Source organism: Trachemys scripta, chromosome 6, assembly GCF_013100865.1.
Source record: "Trachemys scripta elegans isolate TJP31775 chromosome 6, CAS_Tse_1.0, whole genome shotgun sequence".
NCBI classification, from domain to species: Eukaryota; Metazoa; Chordata; order Testudines; family Emydidae; genus Trachemys; species Trachemys scripta.
In genome coordinates this window covers 76,820,316-76,842,623 of record NC_048303.1, presented here as the reverse complement: position 1 = coordinate 76,842,623, position 22,308 = coordinate 76,820,316, and the positions used below count along the sequence as shown (strand labels likewise).

Here is a 22,308-nt window from a genome sequence, read left to right as displayed (position 1 = left end):
CATGATTTTTAGTTGGTCTCAAGAGCAAATATTTGTTTACATTTCTCTGCTTTTATTTATATCTTCACGTTTAGAAAAAGTTATATATTTTAAATGTTAGTTTTATATGTAGAAGTTTGGAAGTATGTATTTTTGTTCCAAAACTACGCCAAGCTCAAACTAATAAACGCAACAAAATTTTATTTTTTTTCTTGACACTGTGCCAAAGTTTTCCTCATATACATAGGTGTTTAGGACTTAATTATTTTTAATTTAAAAAATGAGCTTTCTGATCTGCAGATGATATTTTGAAAATTGTAATATCCTTCGTATACTTAAAGCTGACATAATATCAATTATGCTAAAATGGATGTGCAAACCCTAGAATGTTATTTTTGGAAAACAGTTACCTTCTTAGTTCCAGCAAAAGGAAAATAAGAATGTGCTTTGAATGAACCTGACAGCAGTGTGGTAGAAACTGGAATTCTGCTAAAATCTATAAAGCCCACATATACTGCTGCATTAAACATGTTTTTTCTTTAAATTAAAGTTTTCTCTCCCCTGTTTTAATTGCAGTACATGTGCTAAATTGCCTAATCAATCCCAGACATCCATTTGTGTGATGGAAAGTATTGCATCATAGAATACAGTCAGAAACTGTCATGTGGGATTGCTAGACTGGTAGTAAATCTAACCTGTAAAATGAAAGTTGTCAGCTGTATGGAGGAGTTTATGCCTTTGGAATAGATTTGTTATATATTTAAAAATGTTTCAGTTGATTTAGCCTTTTTAGATATTACAGATCAATATAAAACTTTGCCTTTTTCTTTCAAATAGTATTTTACAGAACTCAAGTGATTTTTCTGGACTTAGCTGAGTTTTTCAGTGTTCAGAATGTTGGTTTAAAAATGCTTTGTATTAATTGTCTTTTTTATCTGTATCACAAACTTAACTGCATTGAATGTTTAAATTAAGAGTTTAGCATGTGGAATTGCTGAAAATCAGCAAATCCTAAAAAGGCAGACTTATTATTCAAGCTTTGGTTTATATAAAGTTCTTAGTCTAAATAGTTGTACTGCTCAGACTTTTTTTTTTCCAAGAGAAATTAATAGCCCTGCCAAGTCCCTCTTTTTCCTAGAGACTAGCTCTTATTTTCAGCCAACAATCTTTTCTCTCCAATTTGTTGGATATCACCTTTTGAAAAAATGCTTTTTATTTATATCAGGCCTAAATCAGTACAATCCATCAAACTTCTTGTTCTAAATCTTTGAAACCTCCCTCATGGCACCTCCTCAATGTTTATAGCTCAGTCTTACTGCAAAAAAAAAAAAAAAGACTTTCTGTATTAGAGTAATTAAAATATCGAAGGAAAAACCATTTTAGATAATCTTTAATAAAATAAACCTTGTTCCTTTCTAATGTTTAAACTTGTTTTTGCATACTGCAGTTTGATCTGCAGATCGTGAACTCAGGCTGTACATGAAGGAGAATATTTGCATATGCATACATTTCAGATTCATTGTCTAACTTCAGTTACAAATGTATATCATCAACCCCTTCTCTGTTGCTCAGATGAAAAATTTTAGCAAGGCCAGGCTCAGTTTCCTCAGTTTTTAATATGAACATAAAATTCCTGGTTAAGTTGTCAACCATCCCCAAATCCATAGAACAGTCCCAAATTCTGGTGGTTCATTCCTTGGCCTGCTGACCTTGCTTGCAGTGCAGTTGAGTTATGAATTTATTTCACACGTTGTTGTGATGTTATGACACTACAGGATGACTGAGTACAGTGGTATGCAACACATATCACAATGGAGTTAAATTAACTGACTGGTGAAGAGAGTCCCTGTCTACTGCAAAATCCCTTCTATATCACTGAGCAGGTTTTGTGTTTGCAGGCAGCTGTGTACAGAGACCTCTGCCCCCTTGACTTCTGTGGAGTTAGGTTACACACTGGCTCCATACATTAAGGTAGGGAGGAGTGATGGGGTAGGTTGAGGAATGGGAGCTGCTGCATCCCACGTAGGGTTTACTGTAGGGCAGCAACTGATACTTTAGCATGTAATAACAGTCAGGTGGGGTCTGCATCCCACAGCCTCTTCACTGTATTTTCTTTTCCCAAGCATGGATTTCATCCTTCCACTCTGCCAATATGGATTTAACTCCCAACACAGTGCGTGGTAGTACCTGGACTCTGTGAGGGAAGTGAATTTCACCCATGTGATTACTTGTCCTGTGGAATAAAATAAGTGTGAGCCCTAGTGGTGAGCCTGGTGTTCCAGTGTAGCGTTCTGCCACCCTTAAGTCCAGTCTAATTTCTGGATGCTCCAAGCATCTATTGGTTATCTAATGGCACTCATGTGTGGGAGTGAGCTCTTGGGAGGTCGTTGGAGTCTTTGGTACAATTCTGTCTCCAAAATGAAGGGAGGGTTGAGATTATTTCCTTGCTCATCCCCTTCCTGGCTACTCCTAAATCATGCCTGTCAGTCAGGATTTATATCTGGGGATTATTAAAGTACTTTTGAAGGGCAAATTTGGTTTAGATTTGGAATGGAACAGTTTGTACCAAATGACAGGATTTTTTTTTTAAAATCTGGGGCACAGGGGGAGGAGGGGTGGCGGCGATGTCTCAGAGTCCCTATACAAGGCCTTAATTCCATTTTTGTATTGTATAAACTGAACACCATGCTTAATATTCTTAGTAAATCTTCAGAAATAAAAGTGTAAACATTCCCAGCAAAGTACAGTTAAATATGTTTTGTCAAGCCAGGCTACCTCCCTCTTTAGTTAATTTTTATAAGAAAGTGATTTTGTTTAAATAAGAGACAAAGTTAGAGAATCTGCAGTCCCTCAGTAATCATCTCTATAGCACAGATACACCCTGTTTACCAGGGTTCTCACAAGCTTAGGCCCTAAATCCACAATCCACTTCACGGGGTTTGGATCTCTGTGCCCTATGGGGCCCTGTTAGCATCAATGATCTCTGTGTCGATTCTGGGATCTGCCAAAGAAGGGTCAGTTGCAGGTTCGGATCTATGTGGGAACAGCTTTTTATTAAAATATTGTCAGCACGTCCCTGCCGAGAAGGGGGCTCCATGCTTAGGTTCCCCCCAAATAACTTCTAATAGAGACTGTGTAAATCCGTGGGGTGTCATTTGTTTACTCTTTCACCTCCTCTTTCCTCCCTCCATCTTGCTGAGGCTGGCAGATGTTTCTTTGTTGCTATTCGGGGGGAACTGACCATAATTACTGGACAGCAGCAGTTAAACTGGAGAACTCATTGCCAGAAGAGGTGTCATTGCAACCAAGAGCTTAACAAAATTCAAAAAGGATAGGTGTATCTCCATATTAATATCCAATCTCATAGAACTGGAAGGGACCCTGAAAGGTCATTGAGTCCAGCCCCCTGCCTTCACTAGCAGGACCAAGTACTGATTTTGCCCCAGATCCCTAGGTGGTCCCCTCAAGGATTGAGCTTACAACCCTGTGTTTAGCAGGCCAATGCTCAAACCACTGAGCTATCCCTCCCCCCAAATCCATATTGATATGGATATCAAAATATCCAGAGTTGTCATAATTAATTACAGCAAATTTTGAAAGGGATATTAAACCTTATGCTTCAGTGCTTAAGCCAATCTCTTCCTATTAAGTCCCCCTCATTAGGTCTCATCATGGTCTCTATCAGCCTACTGCAGGGTTCTATATCTTCTTCTGCTGCATCTGGTACTGGCCACTGTCAGAGACAGGATATTGGACTAGATGGATCTCAGGTCTTATCCAGAACAGCAATTCCTATGTTCCCCACCATTAGAACAGACTTTTGTGTCAAGCAGACACAAACCATGGTTATTTAAACCATACATAGCACAGAACTGATTATTTTTAAAATCAAATAAAAAAATTCTTAGAAAAATATCCATACATCTGTATATATAGCCTCATTGGGTATGTCTACAGAACAAAGAAAAACCCACGGCTGGCCCGTATCAGCCTGCTCAGGCTGTGGAGGTGTTCCATTGCTGTGTGGACTTCCGGGCTCAGGGTGTAGCCGGGGCTCTAGCCCAGAAGTCTACACAGCAGTGAAAGAGCCTGCAAGCCCAAGTCGGCTAGCATGGGCCAGCTGTGGGTGTTTAGTTGCTGTGTAGACATCCCCATTGAGTTAATGCAGAATGCACATAAAGAACAGTACTGCTGTTCGTAATTTCAAAACAAATTTATAAGTACCGTATGCTACTTCCATTTTCTCCATTCTGATGCTTTCTATGCCAAGAAAAACGTGGTTATTTTGTTTTTAAATTTACATTTTATTAATAATTTTAATCATTACAGAAGTTTTGTCAGTCTTCAAGTCACAATACATACTGAACTCAGACAGTTTTCTGAGACAAAGAAAACCATGAATAATATACATGCTAGAAGTAAATCACCTTCTCTCACCAGGGCATTTAGACTTTTTAAGTAGCAAATAATTTATAGCATATGTTCCATCAGTGCTCTCTGGCAGAATTGTTCCAGTAGCAATACTGAAAAAGGAACAAATGAAGAAACACCTAACAGTAAGACAGGAAAACCCACATGGAAAATCTGATTAATGGTTTTGTAGACTTTTAGGCTAAAAGGGACCATTATGATGATTTAGTCTGACCTCCTGCATAACACGGGCCATAGAACCTCACCCAATAATTTCTGCATCAAGCACATAACTTTTGTTGAGCTATAGCACATCTTTTAGAAAGACACCCAGCCCTGATTTAAAAACTTCAAGTGATGGATAATCCATTGCCTCCCTTTGTGTGTTATTCCAATGTTTTGTTACCCTCACTTAAACATTTGTGCTTTGTTTTTAGTTGGAATTTTTTGTCTAACTTCAGCTTTCCACTGTTGGATCTTGTTTATGCATTTTTCTGTTAAATTAAAGAGCCATCTATTAGAAATCTCTTCTTCATGTAGACACTTGTAGTCCATGATCCAATAATCTCTTGACCCCCTTTAGGATAAATTAAATAGATTGTTTCTATAGTCTCTCACTATAAGGCATGTTTTCCAGGCTTTAAATCCTTCTTGTAGCTCTTGTCTGAACATTTTCCAATTTTTCAACATCCATTTTGAAGTGTGGGCACTGGAATTGAACACAGTATTCCAGTAGTGGTCTTGTTAATGCAGTATTCAAAGGCAATACTACCTTCCTTCTCCTATCTGATATTCCCCTGACTATGTATCTAAGAATGGCATTCCCCCACTTAGCTACAGAATTGCATTGAGTGCACATGCTCAGTTGGTTATCTACTATTATCACTAAGTCTTTTTCAGTGTCACTGCAATTCTAGAATGAAGTTAATTATTTTACATATAATTTGGAGTCTAATTAGAATCTGGTGAGACCTGACCGCCACTGCGGGCCCTATAGATGCTAGCATGATATCTAATGCTTGTGCCCTAGTATCCCAGTGATATGGCAGAACAGCAGCTTCTTGCCAACAGAGAACTCTCTGGTTATAATAACTTGAGTTCTATAGTGATTTGGGCTGTCTCCTCCAGGTTTCTAAATACATTACTCCCCTAATATTATCCCCCCTCCTCTCACCTAATACATGCACCCAGTCTCTCTGTGTTCTGGTCATATTCCCTATCTCCTTCCCCAAACTCCTCTATGGGAATGAACCCTCCTTAGCTATGATGTTTGAGCAGTGTGGAGTAGGTGAGAGGATTTACATACTGAACCTTTAGGTCTTTTAGGAGAGAAGCGGTCTCCTGATTTATTTGAATAAGCCATGAGTTTAGCAAAATTAAATATTACTCTATGCTAGTGTTTGGGGGGGGGGGGGAAGACACTCCTGAGGAGAACACAAATTTTTACATAGCAAAGCTTGTAATTATACTTCTGTCCATATTATAGTTGGTCCACATTATCCAATGTGTCCTCTTTAGTACCCCAAAGTAAACTTTTTAAAGTGACATACATACCAGATATCAGAGGGGTAGCCGTGTTAGTCTGAATCTGTAAAAAGCAACAGAGGGTCCTGTGGCACCTTTGAGACTAACAGAAGTACTGGGAGCATAAGCTTTCGTGGGTAAGAACCTCACTTCTTCAGATACATACCAGACAGCACCAGCCCCCGACCATGCTAATCTGTATAGGGGTGCTGCAACAAGTTATGACAGTAAGATTTAGCAGACCTGATGAGAACTAGCTTTCAAAATTTTTTGAGACATTAGGGTCCTTAGACTCCACAAACCAAATATCCAAATGCTCAGGCTTTAGTTAGGTGGAAGGAATTTTACCCTATATTTGGTTATATGAACTGTTTCCATTGTGCAATGGTAACTCACTGCTCAGTGTGTTATATATCCTCCTTTTAGTAACTTGTCCACAGAGGATATGAGTCTATTGCAGCTACAAGAATTACTCATTTATCTTGACTGATAGAAATTCATGCTGTTAATGTTGCAGTTTCCAGATTCCGTCTTTGCTGATGAGCCAGCGTGGCAGTTGTTACACAGGAATTAATCTCTTAGCAGCAATGACCCTTAAAATACTCCTGAACCTCTGGTATGATGTCAGAGCATCTCTTGCTTGATATCCTCAATGATGGCAATACTTTTGTCAAGGCTCCTTCCCCACTCTGAACTTTAGGATACAGATGTGGGGGCCTGCATGAAAACTTCTAAGCTTAATTACCAGCTTAGATCTGGTCCGCTGCCACCACTCCCAATGTGCTAATTCCCTTCCCTGGGTAGCCTTGAGAGACTCTTCACCAATTCTCTGGTGAATACAGATCCAAACCCCTTGGATCTTAAAACAAGGAGAAATTAACCATCCTCCCTCCGTTCTCCCATCAACTCTTGGTGGATCAAGATCCAACCCTCTTGGATCTAAAAACAAGGAAAAATCAATCAGGTTCTTAAAAAGAAGGCTTTTAATTAAAGAAAAAGGTAAAAATCAGCTCTGTAAATCAGGATGGAAAATAACTTTACAGGGTAATCAAACTTAAAGAGCCCAGAGGACTCCCCTCTAGCCTTAGGTTCAAAGTTACAGCAAACAGAGGTAAACACCCTAGTAAAAGGTACATTTACAAGTTGAGAAAACAAAGATAAAACTAACACGCCTTGCCTGGCTGTTTACTTACAAGTTTGAAATATGAGAGACTTGTTCAGAAAGATTTGGAGAGCATGGATTGATGTCTGGTCCCTCTCAGTCCCAAGAGCGAACAACACCAAAAAAAGAGCACAAACAAAAGCCTTCCCCCCACCAAGATTTGAAAGTATCTTGTCCCCTTATTGGTCCTTTGGGTCAGGTGTCAGCCAGCTTACCTGAGCTTCTTAACCCTTTACAGGTAAAAGGATTTCGGAGTCTCTGGCCAGGAGGGATTTCATAGTATTGTACACAGGAGGGCTGTTGCCCTTCCCTTTATAGTTATGACAACTTTGCATGTAATACAACCCCATTCTGTTTTCACCTCATCACAGAGTGCTTGTCGCTTAGGGCACTCCAATAGTCTATGATTCAGTTTAATTATGTAAGCCATATTTTTCCACGTAGGGTGGCTCATAGATCTTCCTTTTAATTATTTTCCACCCATGCCCTTTTAAGACAACTTTTCAGCTCCACGTGTTTCTGAATCTGGTTGGTGTGGAGTTCTGATCGTTCGGAAGTCTCAGAAAGGATTTAACCTTATCACTCCTGGTCATTCCTGTCATTACCCGACCTGATGCAAAGCAATGCGTAGGCTGCTGACAGTCAGAACACAAGCACACATTAACTTGGCTTTTGATGCAGACATGAGTACCCATTTAGGAGTAGGCTATACCTCTTTCCTTAAACTCTGGGACTACTGCACTGGAGGAGGGGAGAGGGTAAAGTGGATTCTAGCCGGGGTATCTCTCCCTCCAACATCCCCTGCATCCAGAACTGTTCCAGGGCAGATCCCCACTACTCTGGAGGCACTTGGACCGAGGTGGTGCCTCCCTCCATTGGGTCTTGGGGGAAAACTGCAGAGAGGAGCCAGCCTGGGCCTCCAGCCAGTAGCAACAAGATCAGCCAAAGCAGAGATCTCTGGACAGTCAGAGAACGTTTTGGGCAATTTTGACTGTACTTTTTGTGCCCTGTTCTGATTGGCTGTTTGTTCCAACTCTCTACCACCTCCTTCTTCACAGTCCATTCACCACAGCTTCACTCTATACCTGCCTCTCTTACCCTCTAGACTCTGCCCAATCCCCCTTCCTTTCCCTTTTCTTTCCATTTAGCTTATCCCCTCCTAGGTTAAACAGAACCAGAACAAAAACCAGAACTGCCATGATGTTTGCTGCCATCACAGAGTGCACACTCCTTCCCCCACCCTGCATGTCTCTTCTCTGTTTACATTGTAAGCTCTTTAGAACAGTGACCATTTACTGCTCTGTGTTTGTACAGTGCCTAGCACAAGGAGGCCTTGCTCCTATGGCCATTAGGCACTATAATTATAAACGGGATTAATAATGATTTTCCCTCATTTAAAAAATAATAAATGCAGTTCTGGTCATCATTTGTATAATTAATATTAGCGGTATTTACAATTGGATATTCGAATGGAAGTCTGCTCACTGAAGTAATAGTATTAAAACCTCTTGCCGTGTATATGAAGAACATTGGCTTCATGTGCCAGGGGGAATATATATTTTTATAGCTGATAGTAAGTAATTAATTGCAATACCAGTCTTTGTTAAAGAGCATGTTATTTTCCACTGGTGAAATCCTGGCTCCATTGAAGTTAATGGCAAAACTCCCATTGACTTTAATGGGGCCAGGATTTTACCGTCTTTACATTCTTATTTTCTGAACAATTCTGTTTTTCTTCTGATAGCATTTGTATTTTCTCAAAGTAACCTGACTATGGACAGTGATTTGAAAGCTGAAAGCAATGTACCATATGATATTCCCCTCAAGCTGCATGACACCTGCACAAACTTTCATGAAGGGAGTGCACAATGGTAACATATGATAGAGCTCTTTCCTAATCCTTAGCCTTTAATTAAAATTCAGGCAAGATTCACAATGAGTTCATGGTACTGAAATCCCTAATGGGATTATGGAATTTGTTAATATTTCAGATATTAGTCGTTCCTGAATGAGTCTGTTGTGTGACAAGATCACTGTCTTCTCTTATCATTCATCAATGAGAGATATAATTTCTGTACATTTTTAAGAAAATGCAACAGCCATTGGTTTGACAGGGAAGAACCCTGGCCCTCAGTGAAACTGAAACCGTTGTGGAGCTGATACTATAGCACTTCCTTTAGATAATGTAGGTACTGTAGCAAAAAATATTGCTCTGTGTATTTGAGTATTGAAGAGAAGGCGGGGAAAGCACAAAAGCCTTAATATTTCCGTATAGTTATTCACTTGAGACTATCTAGGTGGATGGAAATCCTCCAACATTACAGACGTTTTTCTTAATAATTTAGGCCCTGATTCTGCAAAGACTTACGCACACATTTAACTTTATGCACTGTGAATACATGCAGTGAAGTGAATGGGGCTAATCACAATGTAAACCATATGGGCCCGATCCTTGGTGCGAAGGAAATGTAAAGTCATCATAAGTGGGCAGCTGAGAATACCTCTGTGGGGGGAATCCTGGGCTGGCATAATCAGCTGGCACCCTCTTTCAGCAGCACAGCCTACGGGATGTGCCACAGGAGGAGTGTGTATGGACGAATTACTGTTGCTTTCTGTTGATCTGGAATGACTCCTACAGGTTTGTTGTAAATAAACATAAATTTGAACAGTCCTGAAGCAGCTCTGATTTACATTGAGTGCTACAAGGATAAGGGGAATGCAAGGATGCCTTTGAGCCACATTTCCTCCACTCCTCAGTCCTGCACTCAGCACAGCCCAGCCATACCTGAGGATGCGTATGCTTTTACTTGTTAAATGTAAAGTACAATGAAGATCAGTAGTAAACTAAAATAATCTCAAAATCAAATGTGCCATGGCTTAATTTCTAGAAAAATCCAAAATAATACAGGGTAGATATTATGGGGAAAATATCCCAATTGACCATTGCTGTATGAAAAAGGAAACATTCTATCGTGGAGGAGTATGCTAGTTGCTAAATTATATATCTGGCTGTGATAGATCATATAAATATTGAATTCTTATCCATAAATCACAAATTGTGAAGACATGGTTATGCAAATCATAACAAACAAGTGGGATTTAAAATGAAGGGGTTACGCTTTCTTTACTAAATGTTGTAATCCACCAACTTGATGTGACATCTGTAATTGCATATTTGCAAATGCTTGTTTTTTCCACTAGTTCATCAGCATAGTGTGTACAAGTTCCATTTCCCTATCACTTCTCTTTGAAAATAATTGATAAACTATTTTGCATTCTGTGAGAAGCATGCAGTTAAGTTACTAGTTTGTACTAAGCGTTGCAAATGGAATGCTAGCTGTGTGACTGTTTCTTGCATGGCCTCATTTGATCTGAAATGAACCCATTGGTACCAGTGGTCTGGATTTTCCTCTGGTAAATTGTAATGAATTTGCGCAGCAACAGGAAATCCCAATTCCCAGATCTCCCAGGAGTTAATAAAATGATTAGTTTATGTATTTTTTTTTATTTGTAGCTTTTCATATAATTAATTTTACAGCCGATGTTCATTTGATCACCTAAAAGCTCAGTTTTGGGGGATGAGCTCCCTTCATCTTCCAGCATCTTTCTCAATAATAGCCAAAATGTTGAACTGACTTATTTATTTATCTTTACAAAAATTAGTGCTTTTTGTGGAAGGTTTACTACTACATCTGCATACAAGACCATGATTTAAATGTCAAAGATTTGCTGGTATTTTCTTTACATTGATATCTGTTGGGAAAAAAAGTATTCCCTCTGTGCTACGTGGGTCAGTTAGTGGAGGCAACATTGTGTTTGCATCAGACATTCCATTTTTCCATTCTTCTTTTCCAGATTATAGAACAGGCCCCTGTTTCACTCAGGTCAACAACCAGATGTGTCAGGGCCAGCTGACTGGCATTGTTTGCACGAAGACTCTTTGTTGTGCAACCATCGGACGTGCCTGGGGCCATCCTTGTGAGATGTGTCCTGCCCAGCCTCAGCCATGTCGTCGTGGCTTCATTCCTAACATCCGCAATGGAGCATGTCAAGGTAAGCCTTTTGGTTTGGCTGGTCATGGTTACTGCATCGTGAATGTTGTCTAGAAAAGAACGTATCCACCTAAAACCAAATTACAGTTTGTATTTTGCAATGTTTATTATTTCAAAGTTTCAGAGATTTCATGAATCTATGAAATAATAAACACAGGAAAAAATATAATATGATTGCTGTTATTCACAAAATTCTAATAATCGTGGAAACACCAAAGTTTTAGCTGGGATACATGCACCTAATAATGAAACTAATAGTATAGAAAAAAATGAATACAAACTATAAGAACATAATGAGAGAGCTATCCACCAGCTATGATATAATGCTAGTACTGAACCTGAGTCTCTCACTCTGGCCTTTGATTAAAGTAAAAATGCCCATTTACTTTGAGTTATGTCTAGAAAAAGAACTGATGGCCTCTGTGTTACTATTGAGCAGTTTGCTTTGTAAAGTGGTGGTTGGGGTCCTAGTTCTTTATCTTTGCTATTTATTAATTATTTACTTACCTATTTGCACAACCTTGGGGACACACAGATCTTGTAGTTGGAGCCACTTGTGGTTTGTCAATCAGTTGGGTGCAAAGGCTGAAGACTGCTTTAGCGGATGTGGTACCAGGAACATTGCTTTGTGAATGGGCAGCAGCCCCCGGTGTCTTTGACTGGTAAGGAATGGTCTAAGAACTGAGAAGACCTGTCAGACTCCTTGTCTGATGCACCATCCCCTTCTGCCTTTTCTCTAGCAATCAGTGACTGATTGTTCCACTCCCATGTGACCTCATATATATGATGATGAAGGCAGACATATCAAGAAAGTTTCCGTCTTGCCTGCTCTCTGTTTCTTCCTTTGATTGAATTCTTAAACAAACTGCATGTAGAATGAAATGGCTAAAGATAGCAGAAATTCCAAATAATTAGGAGTTTATTTCCTTTCTGTTGCATAGGTGGTGGTAGTCTCAAGTTGAGATATGTAATGAATTATAGACTGTTGTTTCAGTACTTTTCCTGGGATCCCTAGCAGCCAAGTTGGCAGAAATACTCTCCAGAGTGCACAACTTCTGTACATTTTCTCTAGTTTGGCCACAAGACGCATATAATACAGGATCTTGTTTGCTGTCAGTGTTCTAGGACCCCAAGGCAATCTCTCTTTCTGACTGGGCAAGTATCCACAGCTAGAATGAGGTCTGGCTCATTATCAGATCTGAAATCAACTGTTATTACAATACATGCATGGTTACAATCTGACAACCCACTCTGAGTGCTTGTTGCATTGGCTATAAAGTGTTTCACAACTCTGCTTGTAGCATGTGGTAATGGCACTTTGCCACGTTTAGAAAACTGGAGTTATTCAGGGCTTGGGATTGTGAATTGGGCTTCAGATTTTGTGTCACTGAAATATGTACATCTCCAATGAAATCCTCAAACCCTACAGTCAATATGCAGCACCTAGAAGATGATGACACAATCTGCTCTTTCTTTCATGGATTATTATAACCATTATATGCACTTTTACTTTTTGTAACAATAGCATAAATGGATATAGCCTGTTAAAGACATTGGGGAAGTTTGTTACTCAGGGGAATCTCAAAATCAGCTACATGCACTGATCTGCCTGTGGGCGTCAATATCTATTAAGTCTTATGATTTCCCAAAGCCATCTCAGAAAACATGGTTTGGTTACAGTGGTCTCTGTACAGACAGATCCCAAAATGTAACTGAGAGAATGCCTAACACAGTACAAGAGAGAATGGTTATAACTAGGAGAACTCTTTTCTCTAAATAGTCCAATATGATGGCCATGGACATAAGCCAGCCGCCTCCGGCTACACCAGGGCCCAAGGAACCTGACTGCAGGGGCTTCATGGAACCTGGCCAGAGAGGTGGCTCAGCAGGGGACAGTCAGGGTCCTAGAGCCCGGGCTCCAGCCCCAGCCAAAGTGTCTATACTGCAATTAAAGAGCTCCTTAGCCCAAGCCCTGTGAGCCCAAGTCAGCTGGCACAGGCCCACTGTGGGTTTTTAATTGCAGTGTAGACATACCCTTATTGATAATGTGGGGTGAGACAGCTTCCCATCCCAGCCAGGAAAGGGGGTTAAAGAGCGCCTCTGGGCACAGTCAGCCTCAGCCCAGCACATCTAAGAGGCCTGTTGAGCCTGGAGGGGGTGGCTCCTTAAAAGTGAGGATTCAAGTTCAATACCAGGTGGCATTCAGAGGGAAGCTCTCTAGCTTCACAGAGCAGGAGTTGCTTACCTGGAAAGCTGCTTAAAGAGCCTCTGCTGCCTGCACCTGCCTGGAGCCTTTGAAGAGGCAGAGGGATCATCTTTACTTTGTTTTCCTTCTTAAAGCTCGGGGTACTCACCCGTGGCCCCATAGTCATACAAAGGGTTAGGAACCCATCCCCCTGCACAGAGACGGTTTCCTTTTGCCTTGCAGGGTACAGTCAGGTAAGCCCGGACTGCTTTGTAGGCTTTTTCATTTGAACTCCTGTTGCATCCAGGAGGGTTGCTTCCTCAAGCTTCACAGCTGGAGGCCCACACCCCACACTGCAAGCCAACTCAAATGTCTACATCCAGCGAAAGACTTCTGGGATGAGAGAGGTGCTCACCCTCACCACTAGGGAGCACCCTAAAGCAGTGGTTCTCAAACTTTTGTACTGGTGACCTCTTTCCCATAGCAAGCCTCTAAGTGTGACCCCTTATAAATTAAATCACCACTTTTTCATTTTTTTAAACATATTTAACACCATTATAAATTCTGGAGGCAAAGTGGGGTTTGGGATGGAGGCTGACAGCTTGCAACCCCCAGTGTAATAACCTCATGACCCTTTAAGGGGTCCAAGAACCCCTGCCCTAGAGGTTCAACCTATGGCACAGTGGCTGTAAGAAACATGAGCTTTGTTGAGAAATCATTGAATTCACTGAAATCTAGTCTAAATAATCTTCATCTGCAATAAAGAAGTTTTATATGTGTTGCTAAAATCCCCAAAGACGAGAGGTGGAAATGATAGGGGGCATGAAAGATAATACCAGATTAGTGATTTCTAATTGGGAGTTAAACAAATAAACAAACAAAAAAACCCGAGGAGTCCTTGTGGCACCTTAGAGACTAACAAGTTTATTTGGGCATAAGCCTTCGTGGGCCCACGAATTTTTAGTCTCTAAGGTGCCACAAGGACTCCTCGTTTTTTTTAATTTTTTTTCCCCCCTCTTCTCCCTCCTCTGATACAGACTAACGCGGCTTCCACTGAAACTAATTGGGAGTGCCACTGTTTGCCTAGATGCTTCCTGTCACACATACACAAAGATCAGAAGAGGATAGCACTAATCGAGGGGTCGGCAACCTTTGAGAAGTGGCATGCCAAGTCTTCAATAATTTAAGGTTTCGCGTGCCAGTAATAAATTTTACATTTACAGGGGCTCCCGACAGAACCCCAGACTGGCAGCGGACTGAGTGGGGCCGGCGGTAGGGACCCTGGCTGGCAGGAGCCGGTGGACGGAACCCCAGACCAGCAGCGGGCTGAGCGGCTCAGCCCACTGCCGGCCCGGGGTTCTGTCCATCCAGGTCAGCAGCAGGCTGAACGGGGCCGAGACCCTGGCTGGCAAGGGGCCGGCAGCCGGAACCCCAGACTGGCAGCAGGCTGAGCGGGGCTGGCGGCTGGAACCCCAGACCAGCGACGGGCTGAGTGGCTCAGGCCGCCGTCGGTCTGGAGTTCAGTCCGCTGGCTCCTGCCGGCCAGGGTCCCGGCCCCACTCAGCCCGCTGCCGGCCGGGTTTCCATTCACCCAGGCCGGCAGCGGGCTGAGCGGGGCTGGCGGCCAGGACCCAGGCTGGCAGCAGCATGCCAGTAAAAATCGGCTCGCGTGCCGCCGGTTACCGACCTCTGCACTAATCCATTTCTAGCTTTATTTAAGGGTTGTAAAAATGGAGAAATTAAATTCTCCACTTAAGTAGGTAATTTGGCCAATGTCATAAGCAAAATTAATGGAAAAACTGGACACTAACCATTAGGAACTGATACATTATGATATAGAGGCTCTTTGATGTAATGGGCACTATATAAAAACACAGATTAGACACATGTGGATGAGATTGACAGATAACCCATTTGAAGGAGGTGGAAGGCTGCATGGTGAGAAAGTTGCATGAAAAAAAAAACAAAGAAAATCAGAACTTGCCAAGCCTGAAGATCGGGAGAACAGATTTACCTTATGAGGATCCATGAGGCAGCAAAGGATAACATCAAAGTCCCTGGTCCAGATAGAGAGGGAATTGGCTTGAGTACTAAGTGGGGAGCTATCCTCACTTATTACTAAATTGTATCAACTATTGTGTGTCTAACTTCTGGTAGGCTTCTATATACAACTGTTAGCCTTTCTGAATTGCAGATGAGTTTTATCCATATCTATATGTGAAAATTAAACCAGAATAAGGTATGGTGTGCACTTCCAAAGATGAGTTAATCAAGAATAGCTATCCAGAATAACGCCATGTAGACAAGCCCTTACTTAAAGAACAAATAGTTCTGTATCTATAGCTATATCTATCCTAATATATATAATCAGAGAAGTAAGTGCTGATGCAGTTTATATGGTGTTAAGTGATGTAATTTACACAGTGAAGGAGCCAAAGGCTGAGGTTGGAGCAGGAAAATCAACAAGAGGTGTAAAAATAATGCAGCCTGCCTTTATTTTTGTATGGCCTTGGGCCATTCATTTCACTTCTTTATGCCTGTAAAGGATAAAAGCCTAGCTGGCTGGCTAGAGACAAGGTGGATGAGGTAATATATTTTATTGGACCAACTTCTGTTGGTGAAAGTGACAGGTTTTTGAGCTACACAGAGCTCCTTTTCAGGTCTAGGAGAGGTACTCAGCTGGATGGCTGGCATTTTTTGTGGATTAGTCAGTTATGTTTGCAGAACAAGTAGAATGCTATAGATTTATTTATTTATTCATTCATTAACGATACCATGGCAACCTAAAGAGGAATTTAAAAATAACCCAAATCTTTAAATCTCCCCATAGCAGTTCTTTTTGCTTCAACAATAGGCTTTATGACTGATTTTTAATTCAGGAAAGGATAGAAATGACACCTGTCATGTTCCCAAGAGATCAGACAGTCCCTCATCCCAAAGTATTCAGACAAGAGACAGTCTTAATTGAAAATATTTTCTTGCCATTACTACATGGCTGTGCAGCAAGGTAGTGGCAGGAATCCCACGCTGGAAGATTTCTCAGATCTTCCCAACATTTCTTAACAGTCCATTTTTTAGCTACTCCCTTTCCTCTTCAGACAGTGATTCTTAGCACCAGGGAAAGGAAATAGAGAGCTCCTACATCTTTGCCCCACTACCGAGTGGCTAATCCAATTTCAAGGGTTTTCCCAAACATCTTCCCTCCTGCTGCCCATTGTTCTTATGAAAATGGGACAGAGCTGCAGGAGATGATATGCTGAGAAATGATACAGTAAGAATACATCCAGTCAGAGATGGCAGAATACATAAAAACTTCAAATTCATGATGGAAAAACAACCGATATTATTTTCCTGATAGGTCAGTTCTGAAGATCTACTGTGTGTTAAAGTGACCCTTTTAAAACAGGTGTCCCCTTATCTGGGACTCCATCTGGATCCCATTGAAGTCAATGCCATAACTCTCAGGATCAGATCCCTAATAACTGATAATACCTCAGGTTTTTTTTTTTCTTGTTTTAATAATTTAATGTGATTTTTCACCATTTCTGCTGATTATTTACTTTTGCATTATTTTACTCATCTAGGGCACACAGAAAAGGCTAGTCTTTTCAACTGTATTCTAGGCCATTTAGCTTTCTGGTTCTCATGCACCAGGTTAATTAAAAAACAACCAAATCTATTTTAATTTAAATGAAAATAGAACATTCAGGAGACTGTTTCTGTTTAGTAAAACTTTTTTGTTTAAAAAAACAACGAAACCAAGCTTCTTCCCCTAAATTTAGGGTCTAAACTATCTGACAGCATTTCTTTAAGTATATTTGAAAGAGCCTCTATTTCCCTAAGCTTTTTTTTTTTTATCTTTAGGGTTCTCTGAGAAACTGTCCACTCATCAGAGAGAGAGGCCGAAGTTGGCTAGGTTTTCAGAGTTGCATGTGTAAAGTTAGCAATGCAAATCCTGCAGGCGGTTACCACTTACTCAGAAAACTGTCTGAAAAAGCAAAGAACCTTTTTTCACTTGCCAGATATTAGCAGACCCATGAACACATGGAAACATTCTATCTAATCTTTAGCATATTGAATCTCTTGGTATATACAATCGGGCCTAAAGGATAATTCATTTAATTTTGTGTTTATGGCCCTAAGAATGCTTTTTATTCATTTGGCCCTCAGAAGCATGAACAGTTTGGGAATGAATAATGTTGAAATTGAGGTATAGTTAAACCTGGCTGACAAGGTAGAACAAAAACACCCAAACCACCTGTCTATTTGATCCCCTGTCTATTTGATCTCAAAATTGTAGTGTATGCAGACAAATGATTCCCGTGGCTTAAAATGGTATTCAGAAAGTAATTCATTGAATAAGCCATTTTAAGAATATATTGTATTAACTTTGCTCTCTAGCCTTTCCAAATTCCAAAAGGCTAATAGCATAATTCTAAAAACCCTTATTTGGACAAGCGAGGGGAGGGGGTTGTGTAATGTGAGACACAAGTAATAGTTTCATTGACTTGAGCTACTCCCATAAAAAGGAACTACTTGCAGGTTTAGCCCTCTAGGTTTTATTTCTTTTAACTAACAATGGTGCTTAATGTATTCATTCACTTTATATTAAAAATGATTTTAAACAATTCCCTTACAGTGAAAATATAACACCTACCCCCACGCACACATTTGGATTAACATCTTTCCTAGAAGTTGCTGAACATGTAAGCCAGCTCATGTGATTGAGGCTTTGCAGGATCAGTACCTCACTTAGCAAGACTGTATTCATATTTCTTCATTGGACAGGTTTCCTTCTTTGTACAGCAGTGGGCTGTGTAAAATAACCATCCCCGAGGTGGTCTTTCTTTCCTCCCCTTTCAAAAATAATGGATTTTTTTCCAAACCATGTGGATTAAAGTTGTAATTAATGGAATTACATGAATTCTAAAACTTTGTTCAAGGCCAGAAAGAAACCATTTCTGCTTCTGGAACTTATTCATTTCCTGCTGCTACTGCAATTAATTTATAATTACTTAATATCTTTGGCTTATAAGACAGTGAAGTGTACTCTTATGAGATTCAAACAGAGATCGTCTTTGTGAAGGCCACCAGTAAACTCAGATATTGCTGTTTTCAAATTAATCTGCTTTTTAACCACAACTTTGCTGAGGTAGCATAATTTAAACAAGCAGCAATAACTGACGGGGTGCATTTATATTCAGCATCTTAAATTCATTTTGAGGCAAAAGAGTCAAAGGCCATATACAATAATTATGTGCTGGAGGGGGCTATTGGGTGGGTTTGGTATGAGTGAAGCTTATCTTCTCTCTGGATACTGCTAAATCAGACCTGCCAGGTCTGACTTCACTGGCCTCACAATTAGAAGGGACAATTTTGAATTCCAAATACAGTAACTCCTCGCTTAACGTTGTAGTTATGTTCCTGAAAAATGTGACTTTAAGTGAAACGATGTTAAGCGAATCCAATTTCCCCATAAGAATTAATGTAAATGGGGGAGGGGGGGTTAGGTTCCAGGGAAATTTTTTTCACCATACAAAAAATGAGATGTGTGTGTGTGTGTATGTATGTGTGTATATATATATATATATATATATATATACACACATAGTATAAGTTTTAAACAAACAGTTTAATACTGCACACAGCAATGATGATTGTGAAGCTTGGTTGACGTGGTGAGGTAAGAGGGTGGGATATTTCCCAGGGAGTGCCTTACTACTAAATGATGAACTAGCACTTGGGTCTGCCCTCAAGGATTAACGTTGTTAATGTAGCCTCACACTGTGCAAGGCAGCACGAATGGAGGGAGGGGAGACAGCATGGCACACACCCTGTGTGTGAGAGAGAGAGATGCGCATTGCCCCTTTAAGTACGCTGACACCACATTCTAAGTACATTGCCTTTAAAAAGATCAGGAAGTTGAGACAGCAGCTGCGGCCAGCTCTCTCCTCCTGAGCCCTATTGTGTATCCCTCCCTTCTGTATATGGAGAAGGGGGGCAAGTGGGGGGCAGGAGCAGGGGGGAGGGGGATACCCTGACATTAGTCCCCCTCTTCCCCCCTCCCCTGCACAGCAAGAAGGAGGCTCCCAGGACCATCTCCAAGGCAGAGGGCAGGAGAGCACATGGCAGTGGGGGGAGGGACAGCTGATCTGCCGGCAATTGATAGCCTGCTGGGCAGCTGCCGCACAGGGAACTTAGGGGAGTGGGGAGCTGATGGAGGGGGGGCCTGCCGGTCCACCCTGGTTGCAAGCCCCCACCAGCTAGCTCAATGGCCACTCTTCCTGCATGCAGTGGACAAAGCAGGCGGCGCCAAACAATGTTATAAGGAAGCATTGTACAACTTTAAACGAGCATGTGCCCTAATTGATCAGCAATGTAACAACGAAACAGCATTAACCGGGACGACTTTTTAAGTGAGGAGTTACTGTAGATCAGATTGCACTAAGTGATGTTTTTTAGAAAAAAATGTTCCCAGGAAGGATATGCTGGAACCCCCACCCCTTATAAGAGCTTCAGCACACGCACGATCTAAATAATGTATTTGCACACTGCTGTGTGAAATAAGGACAGTTACAGGAAAAAAAGTATAAACACTTCCAGCAAATGTACTTAAAATACGTTTGTTTGCCAAGCAGTGTTGCCTCCTTTCTTCATCCCAAAATCAGTCACCCAACCTATCTACAACACAGAAAACTGGGGTCACGAGGCTGAGGTTTTTTACTGTTCGTTTGTTTTTTTGGTGGGGTGGGAAAGGACAAGACTTTGTTAAAATATTGGCAGTGCATCACTGGAAAGAGTAGGGGTAGAGGAGAGTCAAAGCCAAATAAAATGGATGTCAATGTGAAAGAAAGAGGGAAAAGTAGATGCTTTTGGAACCACTTTTTTTCTTTTTTAAAATAGTTTTATCTTCCTAGTGCTTGATTTAAACAACACGAACCAAAAATAACAAAACTAGAAACCTCCACCCCACAAACTGAATAGGGGGCAGGCTGGCTGACTGTGTACGGGAAACAGAGAAGTGACTGTGCACTGAGTGCTGTTAATGTGCACACTAAACCAACTGAAAAAAATATTTTCCCCCAAATCCTTTCAGTTATAATAATCCTAAAGGGTTCTTTTATCAGTAATCGATAAAGGAAGTTTTAGATACAAGTGTTACTTTTAAGTAGACAGTGTATTTTTAATGTTGCTGGCTACTCTGGATTCTATATTTAAATAATTGAAGGAGTAATCTAAAACTCACCCCAATGCACATAAAGCTCTTTGGTGCCCAGAGGCCTAGTGGCCCTCATTGTTATTGCTTGTATGGAAAATTGTCCTTGATATTTTAAAAAAATTGATAAGTAGTACAAGCAGCTGGGCTCTACTTCTTCTTCAGAAGAGGAGGCTGGTGGTAGTGTGAAGATTTATGGTGCCAAAAAGGATTATCTTGAATGCCCTCATCAAAATCCTAAAACCAGTCCTTTGCATAGTCGAGTGATCAGAGTCGGAGGGACAGGACAGGACCACGCAAAAATGCTAAAGCCAACTGTGGGTATCTGACCATAATCTAGGACTGTAGACCAAGGAATACCCTCTAACTTTTGAACTTGAACAAGGTTCGTGCATAGTACTTTGCTGATGCAGAGTGAAGAAATTTGCACTGCTTTTACATCTGCTTTATCTGTTTTTTTTTTTTTGAAAGAATAAAGCAGTTTGTTTCAATTCCAACATCTTTTATAATCACTAAGCTTTCTGTTCTCCTGTATGTCGGTTATGCCCACATATGGGCTAGGAAACAGCATGGGTTTGGACTCAGTTTTCTTTTCATTGCTCTATCAGTAAGGAGGTGGGGAGCAGCACAGTTGCCCCAACGCTGATCCAAACTGCCTTATCTAAACCTACAAATATGGATGTCTTTTGAGCTCCCATAGAGGAACGTCTGAGATTTTTGGAGACAAAGGTACCACGTAATGGAAATGCCTCCACACAGCTAGGATCTGCAGGTTTTGACTCCCCAGAGTTCACAGAAGTGGAGTGGAGCCTTTGGGCACTTAATCAAATTATTTATTGTGAAGGAATTAATAAACATACAACTCCAAAATTTCATAGCGCTGTAGTTTAAATGAACTTTTGAAAGGAGAGCTGTGAGAGCTTATGAGAGGCTAAGTATCTGAATGTATATGTCATGCATTAGCCTGAAGCTTGCTTTCCATACTCTCCCCCCCCCACACCTACACCCACCTTTGGTACAAAGAGTTCCTCTATATGGCTCTGGCCTACACTGGTTAGTTCAGAGAGATCTCTGTAAGATACTCTGTATTATTTTAACTACTCATCTGATTTAGCAGTACCAAATTCAGTCATTGGGACTGTGCTGATAGTAAGCTACAGAAATACAGGATGTTTTCATCTATATGGAAAATGCTTTACATGTGTGGAACTATTGCACTTTAAAAGTATAGCATTGTAATAGGTGTTTTTGAAAAGTTCTTGGCTCATACCTTATTGTGTATACTGTAAAAAAATTTTTTTTAAAAAGCAAGGGTTTTGCCCACTTGGCCTAATTTTGCAATGAATGAGCTTGCAATAACTAACATTATGGGCATGATGTTGGTTCTCGTATTTCACTAGCAGGATATATGGTTTTTGAACTATGTTGTAATGAAGTTGGGAAGAAAACACAATTTAAATTGGAAATAGTGCATGTTAAAGCACAGTAGAAATCTACTATAGACGAACTGCAAAGGAAGAATGAAAATGGAGTGAAGTACAATTAACAACTGTGGAGCTCCACACTAACAAATCTGTCAAATCTAGCAGACCCTGAATGTTGCATGCTTTATCTAATATATCACAATTTATAGCTTAGGGGAGAGCATGGGTAAGGGTCAGTGCCAGACAACGTGGTCTCCAAATTCACGACGAGATGCAGAAAAGTGAGGTAATGCAAATAATGGTTATTTTTCAGAATTCTTTCAAAGATGGAGCTGTCCATCTGTTTATCACAACTG

At 40.7% G+C, this 22,308-nt stretch overlaps 1 protein-coding gene across 1 annotated transcript in view; it reads left to right on the top strand.

Annotated features, from left to right (window-relative positions):
* FBN2 (fibrillin 2) overlaps positions 1-22,308 on the top strand; it is a 254,198-nt gene that overhangs the window by 41,245 nt on the left and 190,645 nt on the right. The window contains exon 6 of the mRNA XM_034773456.1: positions 10,931-11,128. Coding sequence (XP_034629347.1) covers positions 10,931-11,128 — 198 coding nt within the window. The remainder of the gene's footprint in view (positions 1-10,930; positions 11,129-22,308) is intronic.